The sequence below is a fragment of the Melanerpes formicivorus genome, unplaced genomic scaffold (assembly GCF_026170545.1).
Source record: "Melanerpes formicivorus ecotype bairdi unplaced genomic scaffold, bMelFor1.0.p_v2 SCAF_129, whole genome shotgun sequence".
In the NCBI taxonomy this organism is placed as follows: Eukaryota; Metazoa; Chordata; class Aves; order Piciformes; family Picidae; genus Melanerpes; species Melanerpes formicivorus.
The window spans coordinates 425,050-447,303 of NW_027142481.1; the positions used below are offsets into that span (position 1 = coordinate 425,050).

At 55.8% G+C, this 22,254-nt stretch overlaps 1 protein-coding gene across 1 annotated transcript in view; it reads right to left on the bottom strand.

Moving 5' to 3' along the window:
- The window catches only part of LOC137456529 (mitogen-activated protein kinase 10-like), a 114,613-nt gene that overhangs the window by 33,335 nt on the left and 59,024 nt on the right, over window positions 1-22,254 (bottom strand). The window contains 4 exon segments of the mRNA XM_068168008.1: window positions 3,308-3,473; window positions 4,806-4,944; window positions 7,492-7,550; window positions 10,957-11,086. Coding sequence (XP_068024109.1) covers window positions 3,308-3,473; window positions 4,806-4,944; window positions 7,492-7,550; window positions 10,957-11,086 — 494 coding nt within the window.

Genomic DNA, 22,254 nt, shown 5'->3' on the forward strand with positions numbered 1-22,254 from the left:
GGATTTTTCCTTGTGACTTGAGTGGTTTGGTTATTTCATTGTGGCTTGGGTTTGGTTCTTTCATCTTGATTTGGGTGGATTTGGCTATTTCATTTTGATTTGGGTGGGTTTGGTTATTTGGACTTGGGTGGGTTTGGTTCTTTCATTGTGGCTTGGGTTTGGTTATTTCACTGTGACTTGGGGGGGGGTTTGGTTATTTAGACTAGGGTAGGTTTGGTTATTTAGACTTGGGTGGGTTTGGTTATTTGGACTTGGGTGGGTTTGGTTGTTTCATTGTGACTTGGGTGGGTTTGGTTCTTTCATTGTGGCTTGGGTTTGGTTATTTCACTGTGACTTGGGGGGGGGTTGGTTATTTAGACTAGGGTAGGTTTGGTTATTTAGACTTGGGTGGGTTTGGTTGTTTCATTCTGCCCTCTGAGTTTTATAGGAAGAAAGATAATGACTCAGTATGAGCAGAAAGGAAGGTTCCTGCACTCCATGTGAAGGGGAGGGTGGGGGGAATCCCTGCTTTGAAATGCTTTATCAGACCCTGCTAGGCTTACTGTGGTCATGCTGGACCTACACCAAAGTTGCTCCTCTTTTTCTTCCTCCAAAAGCACTCCAAACCAAAGGCAAGAACCAACCAACCAAGCAAGCAACTCATTTCTTGGGGCACCAACAGAACAGTGAAATGTTCCTTTGGGGAAAGGGAGGGGGGGGAGAGAGGTATCAGGGGGGGTGGGACTGCAAAAGCATGCCTGAGGCAGTGGCAGAGTGTTCTTCATGGTGACAGTTTGGGGACCTTCCAGAGAAGGGCAGCAACCCAATGATAATTATGCATCTTTAGCCAACCAAGTGCAGAAGGGCAATGAAAGCAGTGAGCAGTCCTCATACAGAGTCAGAGGGTAGGGGTGGGGGGAAAGAAGAGTAGGGGAGCTTGAGCAATGTGGAGGAGGGAAGCAAAGGGCAACCCTTCCTGATGACCTCCTTGGGAGCTGGATCAGAGCCTCCAAAGCAGAGAGGCTCTGAAGGTCAGCCAGCTGGACCTTCATCATCTTCACACTGTTTGTTGTCTTTCTCTCTGTTTGTTGTGGTTTGAGATCATTCATCATGAATCAGACTCACTGCCCAGGGAAGTCAAAGGGAGTCTCTGTGTTCACTTCAAGTGGGCACTTGAGCCAGGACCTTTGGAAGGAGGCAAACGTTCTTAAGCACCTTCCAGCTGTGTGCTTGATGGCAAAACTGTGCCTAACTTTCTAGTGGGGCCCTTTAAACCAGATGAAAAGCAAAGCTGCTTTCTCTGTCCTTTCAAGGGAAGAATACAGCCATAATGGGCAACCATCTACTTAAACATCTGGGGAGGGGAAATAAATAAACACATAAATCAAGGCTAAAGGATTCCTTTCCCAGCAGCTGGAACTGTGGATAGTGACTAAGGAGCTCTCTAAAGCCTGCTGAGCTCAGCTGGGATTTCTAATGGCACTGACCCAAAAGATCAATAAGGAGGATTCTTAGTTTCTTGCTGCACACACAGGCTCTGCTTAAGAGTTCTCTCCCCTTTTTTAGGCTTTCCTAGCCAAATGTGTGCTGTGAATTCCTAACCATGACAAATGAGCAAGGCAGAGGTCTGAGAGCTTTGGAAGGAGTCCCATGGGCATGGCTCTATTCTTGCCTGAGTCGTGGGCATCAGCTGCCCAAATCAGCTTCACTGCCCCTTTGCAGCAGGCAGTTGGCTCTCAGTGGAGGCTCTCATGCAGGTTAGCTAAACTCTTCAGTGGCAATTAAGCAGGAGAATTCTTAGTCAGTTCCCACTTTTGATGTATTTGCCATCAAAAAGTCTCACAGCTTCATAGAATGAGTTGGGTTGGAAGGGACCCCAAAGGTCTTCCAGTCCCAACCCCACTGCCATGGGGCAGGGACACCTCCCACCAGCCCAGCTTGCTCTGGGCCTCATCCAAACTGGCCTGGAACACCTCCAGGGGGAGGGCAGCCATAACCTCCCTCTCCTTGTCAGACAAGGATCCAGGCCACAGTGGATTGCTCTCCACTCCAGGCTGCATCCTTTCCTCCTTCCTGTGTGTGCTACCTGCCCCTCAGATGTTAATTCTCAGGTTGGCTGCAAAATGAGAACCACTTAGAAAGCTTTCCCTGAATCCCTTGCAAAATGTGAAACCTTCTACCTGCTTCTCACAGCCTTTCCAGGGACCAAGAGGCATCCAGATCCCTCCAGACTGTTCAGGGCAAAATCCTATTTACACCAAGGGAGATGACACACAAATTAGCTTGGTGGCTTTGTAGCTTCTGCTTTTTGCCTCTTCTCCTCCAAATCTACTTTCCATGAAGAACAAGAAGCCTCAAACCTGCAAAATCTATCCCTGGATCTGGCATACCTGACACCTGTGATCCAAACAGGGGATTTGGGTTAAATCTGGCCAAAAGGCAGAAACCATCCCTGAAACTCAGCTGTGGCTCTGGAAATGGTGAAGCTCTGGAAGAGTTAGGATTCCCCACTGCAGCTGGGACCTCTTCTCTTCCATCCCTCAAACAGCTCAGAGCCCCAGACTCTGGTTTAGAAGCCATCACTCATTCAGCAGTTCCAGTGGTTCCAAGCCTGTCTCCCAGCCCAGAAGCCAAAGACCTTCTGGCCAAGAGGCAGAAACCATCCCTTCAATTCAGGTCTGGCTCTGGAAATGGTGAAACTCTGGAAGAGTTAGGATTCCCCACTGCAGCTGGGACCTCTTCTCTTCCATCCCTCAAACAGCTCAGAGCCCCAGACTCTGGTTTAGAAGCCATCACTCATTCAGCAGTTCCAGTGGTTCCAAGCCTGTCTCCCAGCCCAGAAGCCAAAGACCTTCTGGCCAAAAGGCAGAAACCATCCCTGAAACTCAGCTGTGGCTCTGGAAATGGTGAAACTCTGGAAGAGTTAGGATTCCCCACTGCAGCTGGGACCTCTTCCATCCCTCAAACAACTCAGAGCCCCAGACTCTGGCTTAGAAGCCATCACTCATCCAGCAGTTCCAGTGGTTCCAAGCCTGTCTCTCAGCCCAGAAGCCAAAGGCCTTCTGGCCAAGAGGAGTGAATTGTGTTTAGGTCCAACCAAAGCCAAGTTGTTGTTTCTCACTGCTGATCAGCTCCCCAGCCTGGCATCCCAAACACATCCTTGCAGCTGCAAGGGCACAGCAGTGAGGAACTGCTCTGGAGGACCTGCCTTTTACACCCAAGATGCCACTTCCCACTCCCAGCTGCTTTCCTCCTGGTGCCCCTCATGCCCAGGGGCAGCCCTTACCCCTCAGGCCACGCTGTGCCTGCCAGGAAATCCCAGCCCTACCGTTCTCCTTGTAGCCCATTCCCAAGATGACCTCTGGGGCTCTGTAGTAGCGTGTCACCACGTAGGGAGTCATCATGAAGCTGGTGCCTGCAGTCCTGGCCAGCCCAAAATCCAGAATCTTCAGGGTGCAGTCAGATTTCACCACAATGTTACTGGGTTTTAAATCCTGCAAGGAAAAAGGAAGGAAGGGAAGGGAAGGGAAGGGAAGGGAAGGGAAGGGAAGGGAAGGGAAGGGAAGGGAAGGGAAGGGAAGGGAAGGGAAGGGAAGGGAAGGGAAGGGAAGGGAAGGGAAGGGAAGGGAAGGGAAGGGAAGGGAAGGGAAGGGAAGGGAAGGGAAGGGAAGGGAAGGGAAGGGAAGGGAAGGAAGGAAGGAAGGAAGGAAGGAAGGAAGGAAGGAAGGAAGGAAGGAAGGAAGGAAGGAAGGAAGGAAGGAAGGAAGGAAGGAAGGAAGGAAGGAAGGAAGGAAGGAAGGAAGGAAGGAAGGAAGGAAGGAAGGAAGGAAGGAAGGAAGGAAGGAAGGAAGGAAGGAAGGAAGGAAGGAAGGAAGGAAGGAAGGAAGGAAGGAAGGAAGGAAGGAAGGAAGGAAGGAAGGAAGGAAGGAAGGAAGGAAGGAAGGAAGGAAGGAAGGAAGGAAGGAAAGGAAGGAAGGGAGGAAAAGAAGGAAGGAAGGAAAGGAAGGAAGGGAGGAAGGGAGGCAAGGAAGGGAGGAAGGGAGGAAAGGAGGAAAGGAAGGAAGGAAGGAAAGGAGGAAAGGAAGGCAGGCAGGCAGGCAGGAAGGAAGGAAGGGAGGGAGGAAGGGAGGAAGAGAGTGAAAAGACATCTGACTGTCCTTCATCAAGTCAGGCACAGCTGTGATGATCACTGATGGTTTAGGTCACCCTTCAGATACTGCTTTACTCTTCTGACCTATAGAACAGTTTGGGTTGGAAGGGATCTTAAAGACCATCAAGTTCCAACCCCCTGCTATGGGCAGGGACACCTCATACCACAGCAGCTTGCTCACAGCCACCTCCAGCCTGGCTGCAAACACCTCCAGCCAGGAGGCTTCCACCACCTCCCTGGGCAGCCTGGGCCAGGCTCTCACCACCCTCCTGCCCAACAACTTCTTCCTCACAGCCAAGCTCCAGCTCCCCACTTCTACTTCTGCTCCAGCCCCCCCACTCCTAGCCCTCCCTCACCCCCTCCAAAGTCCCTCCCCAGCTTGCTTGCAGCCCCCTGCAGCTCCTGCAAGGCCACCAGAAGGTCTCCTGGGAGCCTTCTCCTCTCCAGCCTGCACAAGCCCAACTCTCTCAGGCTGTGCTCAGAGCAGAGCAGCTCCAGCCCTCTGCTCCTCCTCCTGGCCCTGCTCTGGACACCTTCCAGCCCCTCCAGAGCCTTCCTGGCACAGAGGCTCCAGAGCTGGACCCAGAGCTCCAGGTGTCTGCACCCTTCTGCTTTGGTTTTATTACCCATTTCAGGGGTCACAACACTTATGGCATCAGTTTTAAGGCCTCCTTACCCTGTGAATGATTCCTGCAGAGTGGAGATGCTTGATCCCACAGAGCATCTGGTACAGGAGGTAAGACATTCGCTCATGGTCCAGCTCCATCTGAATGACCTGGCACAGGTTGGCATCCATTAGCTCCATCACCAGGTAGCTGTATGATAAAGCAGAGCCATGGGGTCATTGCCTGTGCTGGGGCAGGAGCCACAGCATCAGCTCAAGCAACAATGATTCAAAAGTCACTTTTACCCCTGAGGACTGGGAGGACTACAGCTTGAAGGCTGGGCCCACTGGCCAGGGGATCCTTGTGGTGGTTGCTCCTCACTGCAGGGACACCAATCCTCCAGAGCCCTAGCAAAGCAGGGGCATTGCTGCCCCTTCCTGCAGCAGGAGATGAAATGGAATCAAGGGCTGGAGTGTTGTAGGTTGAGGGTTAGCTGCAGAAGCCCAGGGTGGAAAACCCAACCCAGGGTATGTAGGGTGTCACTCCCTGCCCTTTCCTGCATGGCCTCTGTTTGAGAGGCAGGGCTGCTGGGGAGCTCCCTGTGCCTCTTGAGTTCTCTTTGCTGGCTGCTGGGGAGGCTCTTGCTGGCTGGGAGCTGCCTTGCTATGCAGTGGGGCCTCATCCACTTCCATCCAGCAAATCAGGTTTGGTATACATATTCCTGTTCCCTTAAGCATAGAACCACAGAGCTGGCAGGGTTGGAAGGGAGCTCAAGGCTCAGCCAGCCCCAACCCCCTGCCATGGGCAGGGACACCTCACACCACAGCAGCTTGCTCACAGCCACCTCCAGCCTGGCTGCAAACACCTCCAGCCAGGAGGCTTCCACCACCTCCCTGGGCAGCCTGGGCCAGGCTCTCACCACCCTCCTGCCCAACAACTTCCTCACAGCCAATCTCCAGCTCCCCACTTCTGCTCCAGTCCTTCCAGTCCTATCCCTCCCTCACCCCCTCCAAAGTCCCTCCCCAGCTTGCTTGCAGCCCCCTGCAGCTCCTGGGAGGCCACCAGAAGGTCTCCTGGGAGCCTTCTCCTCTCCAGCCTGCACAAGCCCAACTCTCTCAGGCTGTGCTCACAGCAGAGCAGCTCCAGCCCTCTGCTCCTCCTCCTGGCCCTGCTCTGGACACCTTCCAGCCCCTCCAGAGCCTTCCTGGCACAGAGGCTCCAGAGCTGGCCCCAGAGCTGCAGCTGTGGGCTCAGCAGAGTGGAGCAGAGGGGCAGAATCTCTTCCCTTGTGCTTTTGTTTATCCTACTTTGTTAACCTCCAGCTCTGTGCAAGTGTTTTCATTTGGTCCTTCTGCTGACAGCTGCTTGGCCTTTGCCCATTATGAGGAAGAGCTACCACAGTACGTGCAGGATCTGGAGAGCAGGAGAGCTGCTTGAGAGCGGCTGAAATGGCTCCCAAAAAATCCCCTCCTGAGATTGCATGACTCACAGGATTCTCATCACAACTCCTTGATCTTGAGCTTCTGACAAACCAGCTTCACTGGCAACCTCAGCAGGACATGAGCCTGACCCCCTTGGGTGGGAAGCTGAGCTGTGAAACACAGCAGCTCTGTTCTTGTGAGCACAGCTGACTCAGAATACAGAATACAGAACTAACCAGGTTGTAAAGGACCTCAGAGATCATCCAGTCCAACCTATCACCCAGCACCATCTGAGCAACTCAACCATGGCACCAAGTGCCGCATCCAATCCCCTCTTGAACACCTCCAGGGATGGGGACTCCTCCACCTCCCTGGGCAGCTCATCCCAGTGGCCAATTCCTCTTGCTGGGAAGAACTTTCTCCTCACCTCCAGCCTCAACCTCCCCTGGCACAACTTTAGACTGTGTCCTCTTGTTCTGCTGCTGGGGTGCTGGGAGAACAGACCAACCCCCACCTGGCTCCAACCTCCCTGCAGGGAGTTGGAGAGAGCAAGAAGGTCTCCCCTGAGCCTCCTCTTCTGCAGGCTAAGCAACCCCAGCTCCCTCAGCCTCTCCTCACAGGGCTGTGCCCCAGACCCCTCCCCAGCCTTGTGCCCCAGACCCCTCCCCAGCTTTCTTGCCCTTCTCTGGACACCTTCAAGTCTCTCAATGTCCTTCTTAAACTGAGGGACCCAGAACTGGACACAGGACTCAAGCTGTGGCCTCAGCAGTGCTGAGCACAGGGCACAAGGACTTCCCTGCTCCTGCTGGCCACACTCTGCCTGACCCAGGCCAGGATGCCCTTGGCCTTCTTGGCCCCCTGGGCACACTGCTGCCTCCTCTTCAGCTGCTCTCCACCAGCACCCCCAGGTCCCTCCCTGCCTGGCTGCTCTCAGCCACTCTGTCCCCAGCCTGAATGAAGTGCCTCACAATATGTGAGGTGGGGGTCACACAACAACCATCATCTCCCAGGCCAGCTAAGAACATGGAAGCAGAGTCTTGACTGTTCTACCCCCGTCACCTGCACACAAAGGCAAGCCCAAACACACCACCCCTCTGCAGAAGGGCCACCTCCAAGCTCTGCAGTGCTGGAAAGACCTGGCCTTGGGATCTTGTAAGTGCCAAGAGTGCTTCCAATGTGGGGATGCAGAGCCTCTGTCTGCCCACAGTGTGGATTTTCCTTTGACTGGGAGGCTTCCAACCTTGGCCCTCTGTGGAGTCTCTGTGTTCCAGGGAGCCTGGGCTGCCCCCACAGGGCTGCAGGGCTTGAGCTCAACGAATGCCTGGCTGTTACTTACACATCCTGGAACTCCTCCAGAGATTTCTGTGGTGTGAAGACATTTAATAGGCTGATAATCTGAAAAGCAAAGTGAGACAAAAGGGAGGAAGAGAGGTGATAAGCAGCAGCAGTTGAGCCTCCTGTGAAGTGTCTGTGTGTGTGTGTTAGAGTACAAGCTCTGTTTCTCCACTGCTCAGTTGCTATTGACACTCCTCACTTGGCAGGGCAGTCAAAAGTTGTCAGCATTCAAAACTAAACTAGCACAGACCTCTTAGGATTCCTCTGAGGTGCACTTGAAATCCCATCCCAGGCTCACAGGATGCCAGGGGTTGGAAGGGACCCAAAGAGATCATCCAGTCCAAGCCCTCTGCCAGAGCAGCACCATAGAATCCAGCCCAGGGCACACAGGAGCACATCCAGGCAGGGATGGAAAGGCTCCACAGAAGGAGGCTCCACAACCTCTCTGGGCAGCCTGCTCCAGGGCTCTGGCAGCCTCCCAGGCAAGAAGTTCCTCCTCATGGTGAGGTGGAACATTCTGTGCTGTAGTTTCCAATGCCCCTTGTACAGGCTCACAGGTTGTTAGGGGTTGGAAGGGACTTCTGGAGAGCTTCCAGTGCCAGCCCCCTGCCAGAGCAGGAGCAGAGGATCCAGCACAGGGCACACAGAACACATCCAGACAGGGATGGAAAGGCACCAGAGGAGACTCCACAACCTCTCTGGGCAGCCTGCTCCAGGGCTCTGGCAGCCTCCCAGCCAAGACGTTCCTCCTCATCCCAGGCTCACAGGATGCCAGGGGTTGGAAAGGACCTCCAAAGATCATCCACTCCAACCCCCTGGCAGAGCAGGAGCAGAGAATCCAGCCCAGGGCACACAGAACACATCCAGCCAGGGCTGCAAAGGCTCCACAGAAGGAGACTCCACAACCTCTCTGGGCAGCCTGCTCCAGGCCTCTGGCAGCCTCCCAGCCAACAAGTTCCTCCTGATGCTGAGCTGCAACCTCCTGGGCTGCACTTTCCGTCCCTTGCCCCTTGGCCTATTCCAGGATGCAACTGATGAGAGCCTGTCCCCTGCCTCATGCTGAGCTGGAACCTCCTGTGATGTGATTTATATCCTTTGCCCCTTATTGAGCACAGCCACCCTGAAGACAACATCTGAGTACTTCCCTCCCCACCTCCATCAGCTCTCCAGGCTGTCTGGGAGCGATGGTTCAAGGCATTCCCTGCCTACTCCTCACATTCTGACTGATCCCTGCCTCCACACAGGTCGCCTTTGCAATCCCCTCCATCCTTTGCAGCCCCCTGCACTGGCAGCTGGCTGCTGTGACCCAGGCAGCGTGGTGCTGTTGTCAGCTCTTCTGCAGCCCTTGAGAGATGGTGGAGTTCAAATGCACACAGCTCCTGCTGCCCTCTGCTCTTTCCAGCCCATTAAAAGGATGAAGGCAGAATGCATCATTCTCTCACCTACAGGGAGAGCTGCCTCTCCCTCCCTGCATGCTCAAAGCCACTCCATACATCGATCTGGCTGAAGGTGGTTTCCATCCAAGCCAATAGAGGTCCAGCCTTGATCAGCACAGGGGAAATGCTAAGGGTAAAGCAGTGGCCAGAAGTGGGGCAGAGGATGCCACAGGTGGCAAGCCCTGCTGGTTGTCATTGCAGGGTCCACCCTTTCCCTTTCCCTGTGAATTTGGGGTGGAGAAGCAGTGCCCAATCTCACCTCCCATCAAATTTCCCAAGCTCATTGATGTTGTGCAGTGATGAGGAGGAGGAAGAGTCACTGCAGGGTCTGCAGCAAGAGCAGGCAGGCAGCAAGATGGAAAATTCCCTCCTCAATGAAAAGGAATGGGGCAGGTATGGCACTGAGGCACAGCAGGGACTGAAGGACTGCAGGGAAGCTAAATCCATTGGCAAAGGAGATCACTGACAATGCAGTGAGGGCACCCCACAAAAACCCAAGGGCAGATAGTAGTCACTGATCCCAGACTGGCTTGGGTTGGAAGTGACCTTAAAGATGAGGCTTCCACCACCTCTCTGGGCAGCCTGGGCCAGGCTCTCACCACCCTCCTGCCCAACAACTTCTTCCTCACAGCCAAGCTCCAGCTCCCCACTTCTACTTCTGCTCCAGCCCCCCCACTCCTAGCCCTCCCTCACCCCCTCCAAAGTCCCTCCCCAGCTTGCTTGCAGCCCCCTGCAGCTCCTGCAAGGCCACCAGAAGGGCTCCTGGGAGCCTTCTCCTCTCCAGCCTGCACAAGCCCAACTCTCTCAGGCTGTGCTCAGAGCAGAGCATCTCCAGCCCTCTGCTCCTCCTCCTGGCCCTGCTCTGGACACCTTCCAGCCCCTCCAGAGCCTTCCTGCCACAGAGGCTCCAGAACATCATGGTTAGAAGGAATGTCAGGATGTGTTGAGGCTTCAGAGCTCCTGAGTTCCACATCAGCTTCCACACAACTCTGTGAAAATCAGCCTCTAAGCCAATTTGCTAATGGGGAAGCCCAAATCCCTGATTCCACATCCCACATAATGCCAGAAATCCTTGGCAGATCCTGCTTTGCATTTTCATGGCTTCTGAGCCAACATAAATCTGTGAAGGCTTCACTGTGACAAAGGCATTTTGAATCATTTTGGGCACTTTCCCTTTTTGTGAGGCCTTGAGAAGCTGATTGATTGAGGTTTGTCACAGAGCAATGAAACTTCTAATTATGAAGATAGAGATAGAAAATGGATTGAATTCATCTCTCCAATTCACCTCTCCAATGGGGTGGTTTAGAATCACAGATCTGGCAGGGTTGGAAGGGAGCTCCAGGCTCAGCCAGCCCCAAGCCCCTGCCATGGGCAGGGACACCTCACCCCACAGCAGCTTGCTCACAGCCACCTCCAGCCTGGCTGCAAACACCTCCAGCCAGGAGGCTTCCACCACCTCCCTGGGCAGCCTGGGCCAGGCTCTCACCACCCTCCTGCCCAACAACTTCTTCCTCACAGCCAAGCTCCAGCTCCCCACTTCTACTTCTGCTCCAGTCCTTCCAGTCCTATCCCTCCCTCACCCCCTCCAAAGTCCCTCCCCAGCTTGCTTGCAGCCCCCTGCAGCTCCTGCAAGGCCACCAGAAGGTCTCCTGGGAGCCTTCTCCTCTCCAGCCTGCACAAGCCCAACTCTCTCAGGCTGTGCTCAGCTCCAGCCCTCTGCTCCTCCTCCTGGCCCTGCTCTGGACACCTTCCAGCCCCTCCAGAGCCTTTTTTGGCACAGAGGCTCCAGAGCTGGCCCCAGAGCTGCAGCTGTGGTCTCAGCAGAGTGGAGCAGAGGGGCAGAATCCCCTCCCTGGCCCTGCTGGCTATGCTTGATCTCCAGATGTCCCTTCCAACCTGTGACCAGCAGGCTTCTGGCTGTCTTCTCCTCTCTAGACTGCACAACCCCAACCCAAACTACCCCCAGGCCCCAGGAAACCAATTCTCATCCTCCCAACCCCACTTTCTCCAGCTGCCTGCTGCAGACTTACATTCTTGTGGTTGACACACTTCATCAGGACCAGCTCCCTGTAAGCTCTCTTGGCGTGGGTTTGGTTCTGGAAGGGTCTGCTGAGCTTCTTGATGGCCACGTTCCGGTCCAGGACGGCATCGTAGGCAGCACTGCAGCAAGCACAGACACACAGAGGTTATGCAGCTGAGAGGACAGCCTGCAGCTCTCAAGGCACATTGTGGTGGGGAGACACTGGCAGAGGTTTTCCAGGGAGGCTGTGGCTGCCCTCTCCCTGGAGGTGTTGAAGGCCAGGCTGGATGTGGCCTTGAGCAAGCTGGGCTCCAGAGTTCAGGATGTGCTGTGCTGCTCTCCAGCAGTTGAGGAGTGTAGGTCAGTTGGGGTCCTTCAACCTGGAGAGGAAAAAGCACCAGGGAGACCTTGGAGCAGCCTTCCAGTCCCTGAAGGGGGCTACAGGATGTGGAGTCAGCAGTAGTCCCTGGCAGCCCAGAGGCAGCTGAGTGCTGAGCTGCAGCCAGAGCAGGGAGAGCAGCAGCACAGGGAGGGGATTCTGAGTGCTGAGCTGCAGGGAGAGCAGCAGCACAGGGAGGGGATTCTGTGTGCTGAGCTGCAGGGAGAGCAGCAGCACAAGGAGGGGATTCTGTGTGCTGAGCTGCAGGGAGAGCAGCAGCACAGGGAGGGGATTCTGCCCCTCTGCTCTGCTCTGCTCAGCCCCCACCTGCAGCACTGCCTCCAGCTCTGGGGCCCCCAGCACAAGGAGGACCTGGAGCTGCTGGAGAGGCTTCAGAGGAGGCCACAGAGATGATCAGAGGCTGCAGAACCTCCCCTGTGGGGACAGGCTGGGAGTGTTGGGGCTGTTCAGCCTGGAGAAGAGAAGGCTGTGGGGAGACTTCAGAGCAGCCTTCCAGTACCTGAAGGGCTCCAGGAGAGCTGGGGAGGGACTTGGGACAAGGGCTGGGAGTGCCAGGCTGAGGAACAATGGCTTTGAGCTGGGAGAGGAGAGACTGAGAGTGGAGAGGAGGAAGAAATTGTTGAGAGTGAGGCTGGGGAGATTCTGGCACAGGCTGCCCAGGGAGGCTGTGGCTGCCTCCTGCCTGGAGGTGTTGAAGGCCAGGCTGGATGAGGCCTTGAGCAAGCTGGGGCTGGTGGGAGGTGTCCCTGCCCATGGCAGGGGGTTGGAACTGGCTGACCCTTCCAACCCAACTCATTCCATGATTCTCTGATATCCTTTCTCCTGGCAGAAGTAAGTGCCAGAAGCTCAGCCACCCAAACCCACTGCTAGAGCAAAACACAGACCTGCCATGGGACACCCACAGGCAGAACACCAGGCAATGCCTTTGAGTGAGTGCAAGGGGAGTGCTGAGCTTGGCTGCAGCTCTGTTCCACTCCCCAGATCCATTGCAGTTCACTCAAAGTCACTTGGTGGGAGCTGAGAACAGAGTCCACCTCTGTTCTGCTTGGAGCTCTGGCACAGGCTGCCCAGGGAGGCTGTGACTGCCCCTTCCCTGGAGGGGTTGAAGGCCAGGCTGGATGAGGCCTTGCCAAGCTGGGCTAGTTGAGAAGCATCCCTGCCCATGGCAGGAGGCTTGGGGTGGATGATTTCCTATCTAAGCCATTCCATGGTACTCTGAGGCTGTATTCTCACTTCCCCTGAGCAGCAGGGGTCGGTTGCTGTGCCCCTGTTAGGGAGCAAGGGCAGTGGGCTCAGGCTCACACTCAGACCCTGCCATGCCTGGCCCTGCCTGTGCAGAGCTGAGTGCCAGCACCGTGGAGACCTTGTGGGGAGCTGTTTTTAGGAGGCTTGGCAGGGCAGGGCTTGCCTCTGCCTCTGCTCCAGCACTGCAGGGGCTGTGGAGCAGCCTGAGAGGCAGTGAGGGATGGAGCAGAGACAGCAGAGGCAATGGGGGCTGCCAAACCAACGGTGGGAGGTGAAACCCTCTGCTAAACAGCTTAGAGCCCTGGGAGAGGTGACTGAAACATTGCTCTGTGCTCTGCTGCAGCCCAGGCTGTGTTCCTGCTACCATCTACGTATCTGTTTCTGCAGTGCAAGCCCAAGCACAGCCCAGGGTGCTGCCACCAGAGGACTCCAGGCCTCCCTGGCTACAGAGGAAAGTGCAAGGGCCTTGGGTTTCATCCTGTGTTGCCCAGGGAGCTGGACTTGATCTCAGCTAAGGATCTGGAAGAATCACAGAATCACCCAGAATGTTAGGGGTTGGAAGAGCTGGAGATCATCCAGTCCAGTCCAACCCCCCTGCCAGAGCAATCACCCAGGGCAGGGCACCCAGGACACATCCAGGAGGGGCTGGAAAGGCTCCAGAGCAGACTCCACAACCTCTCTGGGCAGCCTGCTCCAGGCTCCAGCAGCCTCACAGGGACAAAGGTTTCCCTCCTCTTCCCCTGGCACCTCCTCTGCTCCAGCTTGCCCCCAGTGCCCCTTGTGCTGTCCTTGGCCATCCCTGAGCAGAGCCTGGCTCCAGCCCTGCACAGCTTCATCCTCAGCAAGGAGGTCACCCTCAGGCTCCTCTGCTCCAAGCCCCAGCTGCCTCAGCCTGGCCTCACAGGGAGATGTTCCCCTGCCTGCAGCAGCTCTGTGCCTCTGGGCTGGACTCTCCCAAGCAGCTCCCTGAGCTCCTGCTGAACTGAGGGTCCCAGAACTGGACACAACATTTCAGAGTGACCTCAGCAGGGTAAAGAAGAGGAGAAGTGGAACCTCTCTCAACCTACTCACCACAGCCCTTCTGATCTACCCCAGGATCATAGAATCACAGAGCTGTCAGGGCTGGAAGGGAGCTCCAGGCTCAGCCAGCTCCAACCCCCTGCCATGGGCAGGGACACCTCACACCACAGCAGCTTGCTCACAGCCACCTCCAGCCTGGCTGCAAACACCTCCAGCCAGGAGGCTTCCACCACCTCCCTGGGCAGCCTGGGCCAGGCTCTCACCACCCTCCTGGCCAACAACATCTTCCTCACAGCCAATCTGAATGATGCCCTTGGTCTTGTTGGTCTGGTCCATGTGGTGGTGTTGGGTCACAGGCTGGACGTGGTGACCACAGGCTTACAGGATGTCAGGGTTGGGAGGGACCCAAAGAGGTCATCTAGTCCAAGCCCCCTGGCAGAGCAGGAGCAGAGGATCCAGCCCAGGGCACACAGAACACATCCAGCCAGGGCTGCAAAGGCTCCACAGAAGGAGACTCCACAACCTCTCTGGGCAGCCTGCTCCAGGCCTCTGGCAGCCTCCCAGCCAAGAAGTTCCTCCTGAGGCTGAGCTGCAACCTCCTGGGCTGCACTTTCCATCCCTTGCCCCTTGGCCTATGCCAGGGCACAGTGAGCAGAGGCTGTCCCTGTGCCTCCCTTCCTGCCCCCCAGCCCTCAGCTCTTGAGAGACATTGCTCAGATCCCTCTCAGCCTTCTCCTCTCCACACTCAGCACCCCCAGGGCTCTCAGCCTCTCCTCCCCAGGCAGTGCTGCAGTCCCTTCAGCAGCCTTGGAGCCTCCCTTGGCCTCTCTGCAGCAGCTCCCTGTCCCTCCTCAGCTGGGCAGCCCAGAGCTGGATGCAATCCTCCAGGTTTGGTTGGTGGTTGGAATTCCTGACCTGGGAGGTGTTCTCCAAGCTGAGTGATTCCCTGCTTCTAGTTCATGCAGTCAGGCTCCAAAGGTGCTCAATGTAGAGAGCCAGCAGACTGGCAACATCCTGTAGCTTCCTCCTTCCTTAAACCAAGCAGAGCAGCCAAGGGCAAGGTATAGACTACAGATTATAGACTATAGACTATAGATTATAGACTATAGAATATAGAATTAACCAGGTTGGAAAAGACCTCAGAGATCATCCAGTCCAACCTCTCACCCAGCACCATCTGATCAACTCAGCCATGGCACCAAGAGCCTCATCCAGGCTCTTCCTAAACACCTCCAGGGATGGGGACTCCACCACCTCCCTGGGCAGCACATTCCCATGGCCAATCTCTCCTGCTGTCCTTCTTGAGCTGGGGAGCACAAAACTGATTGCAGCACTCAGTTGAGGTCTAACCAGGGCAGAGCAGAGGGGGAGGAGTGCCTCCTGGATCAGCTGGCCACACTCTTCCTCATACAGCCCCGAGGTCTCTTCCAGCCTCCATAATCCTGTGGTTCTGAGAACTGCTAGGAAAAGGCTGAGCCTGAAAGTCAGCTCCAAGATCTCCAGGCAGAGGCTGGATCTGCATCTTAAATCTTCTTCTTTCTCTGCACACCCTCCCCCAGCACCCTTTGAGCAGCTAAGAATTTGCTTTGCACTTTCCTAGCATCAGTCAGGGTTGGAAGGGACCACAAGGATCAGCCAGCTCCAACCCCCCTGCCATGGGCAGGGACACCCCACACTAGAGCAGGCTGGACAGAGCCTCATCCAGCTTGGGCTTGAGCACCTCCACTTTATCCAGTGGCCCTCCTTTGAGTACCAAAGGCTGTAATTCACCCCCCTGGGCTGGTAACTAAAGGGATAATTCTACTGCCACACCAGCTCAGGAATAAAGAAACCCTTCCCAGTTTACTACCCCAGCTGACAGCTGAACAGACCCAAAGCACAGTTAACTGAAAGCCTCTGCCTCTGAATGGTGTTCAGGGCCAGCTTGGCACACTGCAAGTCAGTGTGAAAACCCCACACAAAGAACTTGCCTTTTTGAACTGCAAATGGTTGGAAGCAAACCTCTTTAGCAGAGAGGAATAATTTCAGCCAGATGCCAAGACAAATTCCTGGCTATCAAGAGAGGGATGTAATTACAGCTCCTTAACAAAGAGCTTCTGATGACTGCAGCAGGGAGAAGGAAAAGGGAGGAGAGAAAGGGAAGGAGATGAAACTAGTTCCAGGCAGAGCCACACCAGCCCAGATCATCAGTCAGCACCCAGCTTGGGTGCCAGTGCAGGATGTAAGCATTCATGGAGTGATAGAATGGGTTGGGATGGAAGGGACCTGAAAGCTCATCCAGCTCCAACCCCCCTGCCATGGGCAGGGACACCTCCCACCAGTCACAGCTTGCTCAGGGCCTCATCCAGCCTGGCCTTGGACAACTCCAAGCAGCCACAGCCTCCCTGGGCAGCCTGTGCCAGAGTCTCCCCAGCCTCACTCTCAACAATTCCTTCCTCATCTCCACTCTCAATCTCTCCTCTCCCAGTTCAAAGGCATTGTCCCTTGTCCACTCCCAGCCCATGCCCAAAGTCCCTCCCCAGCTCTCCTGGAGCCCTTCAGGTACTGGAAGGCTGCTCTGAGGTCTCCCTGCAGCCTTCTCCTCTCCAGGCTGAACAGCCCCAACTCTCCCAGCCTGGCCACACAGGGGAGGTTCTGCAGCCTCTGCTCATCTCTGTGGCCTCCTCTGGAGCCTCTCCAGCTCCTCCAGGTCCTTCTTGTGCTGGGGGCCCCAGAGCTGGAGGCAGTGCTGCAGGTGGGGGCTGAGCAGAGCAGAGCAGAGGGGCAGAGTGGGATCAGTGCTCTATTATCACACACCTGAAGGATCAGGCATCCTTTTTTTCACACCTATCTCAAGAAGCAAAGTAAACCATCCTGGCTTCATGTCCAAGTTTCTATCTCAGTAGACAGTGTCTGTTGTGGCCTGAGGGACATGGGGGTGTTGAGTGTGGAGAAGAGGAGGCTGAGGGGAAACCTTCTCACTGTTTTCAACTCCCTGGAAGGGTTTTCAAAGTCTGGTACAGGCTGCCCAGGATGAGGGAGGGGATTCTGCCCCTCTGCTCCACTCTGCTGAGCCCACAGCTGCAGCTCTGGGGCCAGCTCTGGAGCCTCTGTGCCAGAAAGGCTCTGGAGGGGCTGGAAGGTGTCCAGAGCAGGGCCAGGAGGAGGAGCAGAGGGCTGGAGCTGCTCTGCTGTGAGCACAGCCTGAGAGAGTTGGGCTTGTGCAGGCTGGAGAGGAGAAGGCTCCCAGGAGACCTTCTGGTGGCCTTGCAGGAGCTGCAGGGGGCTGGAAGCAAGCTGGGGAGGGACTTTGGAGGGGGTGAGGGAGGGCTAGGAGTGGGGGGGCTGGAGCAGAAGTAGAAGTGGGGAGCTGGAGCTTGGCTGTGAGGAAGAAGTTGTTGGGCAGGAGGGTGGTGAGAGCCTGGCCCAGGCTGCCCAGGGAGGTGGTGGAAGCCTCCTGGCTGGAGGTGTTTGCAGCCAGGCTGGAGGTGGCTGTGAGCAAGCTGCTGTGGAGTGAGGTGTCCCTGCCCATGGCAGGGGGCTGGGGCTGGCTGAGCCTTGAGCTCCCTTCCAATCCTGACCATTCTGAGACTCTAAAGACTCAAGCAAAGAGCAATCTCTGATGGTCTTTGATCTCAGGTTCCTCTGGAGGGGGCACACACATCCTTTTCAAGATGCTTACCCTTCCTCAAGCCCCTGCTCTGTTGTAGTACTTTTATTAGCTCTCAGAGGACACACAATGGAAACCCAAACCAGGAAAGGAAGCTCCCAGGCACCAGCATCCCAGGGCAGGCTGTGACATGGACACTGGCAGCAAGCTCAGCATGCAGCCTTCCATGGTTAGAAAGCCTCCTGACTGCATGTTGTGGACAGCCAAGGGACACTGAACATGTTTCTTTACCCACTGCTGCCTCTCTGGATGTGCAACCTGCACAGGCTGCCCAGGGAGGTGGCTGAATGCCCATCCCTGGGGGGGTTTCCAAGAGGCAGAGATGTGGAGCTGAGGGCCATGGCTTGGCCCCAGCCTTGGCAGAGTTAGAGAATGGTTGGACTGGAGGGTCTCAATTGGGTGAGAGTATTGACCTGCTTGAGGGTAGGAAGGCTCTGCAAGGGGATCTGTACAGGGTGGTTGGATGGGCTGAGGTGAACAGTATGAGGTTTAACAAGGGGAGGAGAGGAGGCTGAGGGAGACCTCCCTGCTCTCTGCAGCTCCCTGAAAGGAGGTTGCAGGGAGGTGGGGATTAGGCTCTGCTCCCTAGTCTCAGGTGATAGGAGGAGAGATGACCTGAAATTGTGCCAAGGGAGGGGTAGGTTGGAGAGGAGGAACAATCTCTTTGCTGCCAGAGTGGTCAGGGCTTGGCAGAGGCTGCCCAGGGAGGTGGTGGAGTCCCCATGGCTGGAGGTGTTGCAGCAAGCTGTGCCCATGGCACCTGGGGCCAGGGTCTGGTGGCCATGGTGGGGCTGGGTTGCTGGTTGGACTGGGGGAGCTTGGAGGTCTTTTCCAACCCAAACCATTCTATCATTCTTTCATTTCAAGACCTTTGCCAGCCAAAACTACTCAATGAAAATCCTTCTGAAAAGCTCCTTACCATTCCACCTGCTCTCTGCAGAGAGAAAGCCTGGCAGGGGAGGGTTGGAACAAGATGATCCTTGAGGCCTCTCCCAGCCCTGACAGTTCTGTGATTCTAACCTGCAGTCCTCTTGGCACAGAAGGGCTGCAGCTGCCCCTGTGTGTGGGGAACCACAGCTATTCATAGCTGCATGACTTGATCCTTCTACCCCAGGAAGTTTTGCCACTGCTGTTAGCATTTTGCCTTATTTCCTGCATCCCAGCACAGCAAGAGGGAGGGAAGCTGACACTGACCTCCTTAAAGGTGGTGCCCATCCACAAGCAGGGCTGCCTGGATGAGCCAGGGAATTCCAGGCCTGTCAGCCTGATCTCAGGGCCAGGCAACATCATGGCACAGGTCATCCTGAGTGCAATCACACAGCACTGACAGGATGGCCAAGGGCTCAGGCCCAACCAGCAACATGGATTTAGGAAGGGCAGGTCCTGCCTGACCAACCTGAACTCCTTCCATGCCCAGGAGACTGCCTGGTGGATGTGGGGCAGGCTGTGGATGTGGTCTGCCTGGACTGCAGCAAGGCCTTTGCCACCATCCCCCCCAGCAAGCTCCTGGCCAAGCTGTCAGCCCCTGGCTGGGACAGCAGCTCTGAGCTGGGTTAGGAACTGGCTGGAGGCTGAGCCCAGAGAGTGGTGGTGAATGGTGCCACAGCCAGCTGGCAACCAGGCACCAGTGCTGTGCCCCAGGGAGCAGTGCTGGGCCCCAGCCTGATCAATATCTTCATTGATGATCTGGAGGAGGGGATGGAGTCCATCAGCAGTGAATGTGCAGCTGACAGCAAGCTGGGGGCAGGAGCTGAGCTGTGAGAGGGGAGCAGAGCTCTGCAGAGGGACCTGGCCAGGCTGGGCAGATGGGCAGAGGCCAAGGGCAGGAGATTGAACACATCCAAGTGCCAGGGGCTGCACATTGGCCACAGCAACCCCAGGCAGTGCCACAGGCTGGGGGCAGAGTGGCTGAGAGCAGCCAGGCAGAGAGGGACCTGGGGGTGCTGGGGGAGAGCAGCTGAAGAGGAGGCAGCAGTGTGCCCAGGGGGCCAAGAAGGCCGAGGGCATCCTGGCCTGGGTCAGGAAGAGTGTGGCCAGCAGGAGCAGGGAAGTCCTTGTGCCCTGTGCTCAGCACTGCTGAGGCCACAGCTTGAGTCCTGTGTCCAGCTCTGGGCTCCTGAGGGTAGGAAAGAGGTTGAGCTGCTGGAAGGTGTCCAGAGAAGGGCAAGAAAGCTGGGGAGGGGTCTGGGGCACAGCCCTGTGAGGAGAGGCTGAGGGAGCTGGGGTTGCTTAGCCTGGAGAAGAGGAGGCTCAGGGGAGACCTTCTTGCTCTCTCCAACTCCCTGCAGGGAGGTTGTAGCCAGCTGGGGGTTGGTTTCTTCTCCCAGGCCTCCAGCAGCAGAACAAGAGGACACAGTCTCAAGATGTGCCAGGGGAGGTTTAGGTTTGGTCTTAGCAAGAAGATCTTCCCAGAAAGAGAGATTGGCCATTGGGATGTGCTGCCCAGGGAGGTGGTGGGGTTGATGTCTCTGGAAGTGTTTAAGAAGAGAGAAGAGAAGGGAGAAGAGAAGGCTCCCAGGTGACCTCATTGTGGCCTTCCAGTATCTGAAGGGGGCTACAGGAAGGCTGGGGAGGGACTGCTCAGGATCTCAGGCAGTGATAGGACTAGGGGGAATGGAATGAAGCTGGAGGTGGGGAGATTGAGGCTGGAGGGGAGGAGGAAGTTCTTCCCCATGAGAGTGGTGAAGCCCTGGGATGGGTTGTGCAGGGAGGTGGTTGGGGCCCTGTCCCTGGAGGTGTTTAAGGCCAGGCTGGATGAGGCTCTGGGCAGCCTGATGTAGTGTTGGGTGCCCCTGCCCATGTCAGGGGGGCTGGAACTGGCTGATCCTTGTGGTCCCTTCCAACCCTGACTGATACTATGACACTAAGAAAAGCCTGCTTTTAGTGCCATGGTTGGTAATTAGATAGGACTGGCTGATAGGTTAGATTGATGATCTTGGAGGTCTCTTCCAACCTGGTTGATTGGTTCTGTGATAGCCTTTCCTCAGCAGAGATGTTGCAGTGCCCTCAGCAGCTTTGGAACCCTTTGTTGTGCCCTCTCCAGCAGGTCCCTGCCCTTGCTCCAGGTAGCAAGCCCTGGCACAGGGAGCAAGCAGAGTCTGTGCAGCTGGCAGGAGCTGAGCACCCAGCACAGCCACCTGGCAAACCTGGCAGGTTTGGATCCCCCAACCTGGAATAGAAAGCAGCTACTCTCTTGCCTAGCTGGGTTTAACAGCCCTGCTGGCTTGCCTGATAAAGGGAACAAAAGCTGTCAGCTTCACAACCTTTGCCTGCTGCACTTCTCATCTGTGATTTACAAAGGAAGCTTTATCCCAGCCCTAGGGAAGGTCCTGGCAGCAAAGCTTTCATTTGCAATGGGGTAATCATGGAAGGGAAAAAACCCAATGGTCAGGGTTAAAAAGGTTATCCCTAAAAGGTTCCAGCTGCTCTCTCCTGTGGCTTTTACCACTGCTTGGAATGGAATGGAATGGAATGGAATGGAATGGAATAGAATAGAATAGAATAGAATAGAATAGAATAGAATAGAATAGAATAGAATAGAATAGAATAGAATAGAATAGAATAGAATAGAATAGAATAGAATAGAATTAACCAGGTTGGAAGAGACCTTTGAGGTCATCCAGTCCAACCTCTCACCCAGCACCATCTGATCAACTCAACCATGGCACCAAGGGCCTCAGCCAGGCTCTTCCTAAACACCTCCAGGGATGGGGACTCCACCACCTCCCTGGGCAGCTCATCCCAGTGGCCAATCTCTCTTCCTGGGAAGAACTTTCTCCTCATCTCCAGCCTAAACCTCCCCTGGCACAGCTTGAGACTGTGTCCTCTTGTTCTGCTGCTGGGGGCCTGGGAGAAGAGACCAAGCCCCAGCTGGCTACAACCTCCCTGCAGGGAGTTGCAGAGAGCAAGAAGGTCTCCCCTGAGCCTCCTCTTCTCCAGGCTAAACAACCCCAGCTCCCTCAGCCTCTCCTCACAGGGCTGTGCCCCAGACCCCTCCCCAGCCTTGTGCCCCAGACCCCTCCCCAGCTTTCTTGCCCTTCTCTGGACACCTTCCAGCAGCTCAACCTCTTTCCTAACCTCAGCAGCCCAGAGCTGGACACAGGACTCAAGCTGTGGCCTCAGCAGTGCTGAGCACAGGGCACAAGGACTTCCCTGCTCCTGCTGGCCACACTCTGCCTGACCCAGGCCAGGATGCCCTTGGCCTTCTTGGCCCCCTGGGCACACTGCTACAGGCTCACAGGATGCTAGGGGTTGGAGGGGACCTCTGGAGAGCTTCCAGGGGCAGCCCCCTGGCAGAGCAGGAGCAGAGGATCCAGCCCAGGGCACACAGAACACATCCAGCCAGGGCTGCAAAGGCTCCACAGAAGGAGGCTCCACAACCTCTCTGGGCAGCCTGCTCCAGGCCTCTGGGACCTTCACAGTGAAGAAGTTCCTCCTCATGTTGATGTGGAACCTCCTGAGCTGCAGTTTCCATCCATTGCTCCTTGTCCTATGCCAGGGTGCAACTGAGCAGAGCCTGTCCTCTCCCTCTTGACCCCTAGCCCTCAAGTATTGATTAAGGTTTATTAAATCCCCTCTCAGGGGGTGATCAGGGGCTGGAGCACCTCTGCTACGGGGAGAGGCTGAGGGAGTTATGGGTGTTCAGCCTGGAGAGGAGAAGTCTTCAGGGAGACCTAACAGCAGTGTTCCAGTACCTGAAGGGAGCTACAAGAAGGATGGAGAGAGTCTGTTTGCAGGGACAGGCCCAGGGGCAATGGCTTTGAGCTGGAGAATGGCTGACTTAGGTTGGATGTTGAGAACGAGTTCTTCACCTGGTTGGAACACTGGAATGGGTTGCCCAGGGAGCTGGTTGGGGCCCCATCCATGGAGATATTCAAGGTGAGCTGGAGATGGCTCTGATCTAGTGGAGGATGTCCCTGCTGAGTGCAGGGGGGTTGGACTGGATGAGCTTTGGAGCTCCCTTCTAGCCCAGATCACTCTCTGATTCTATGGGT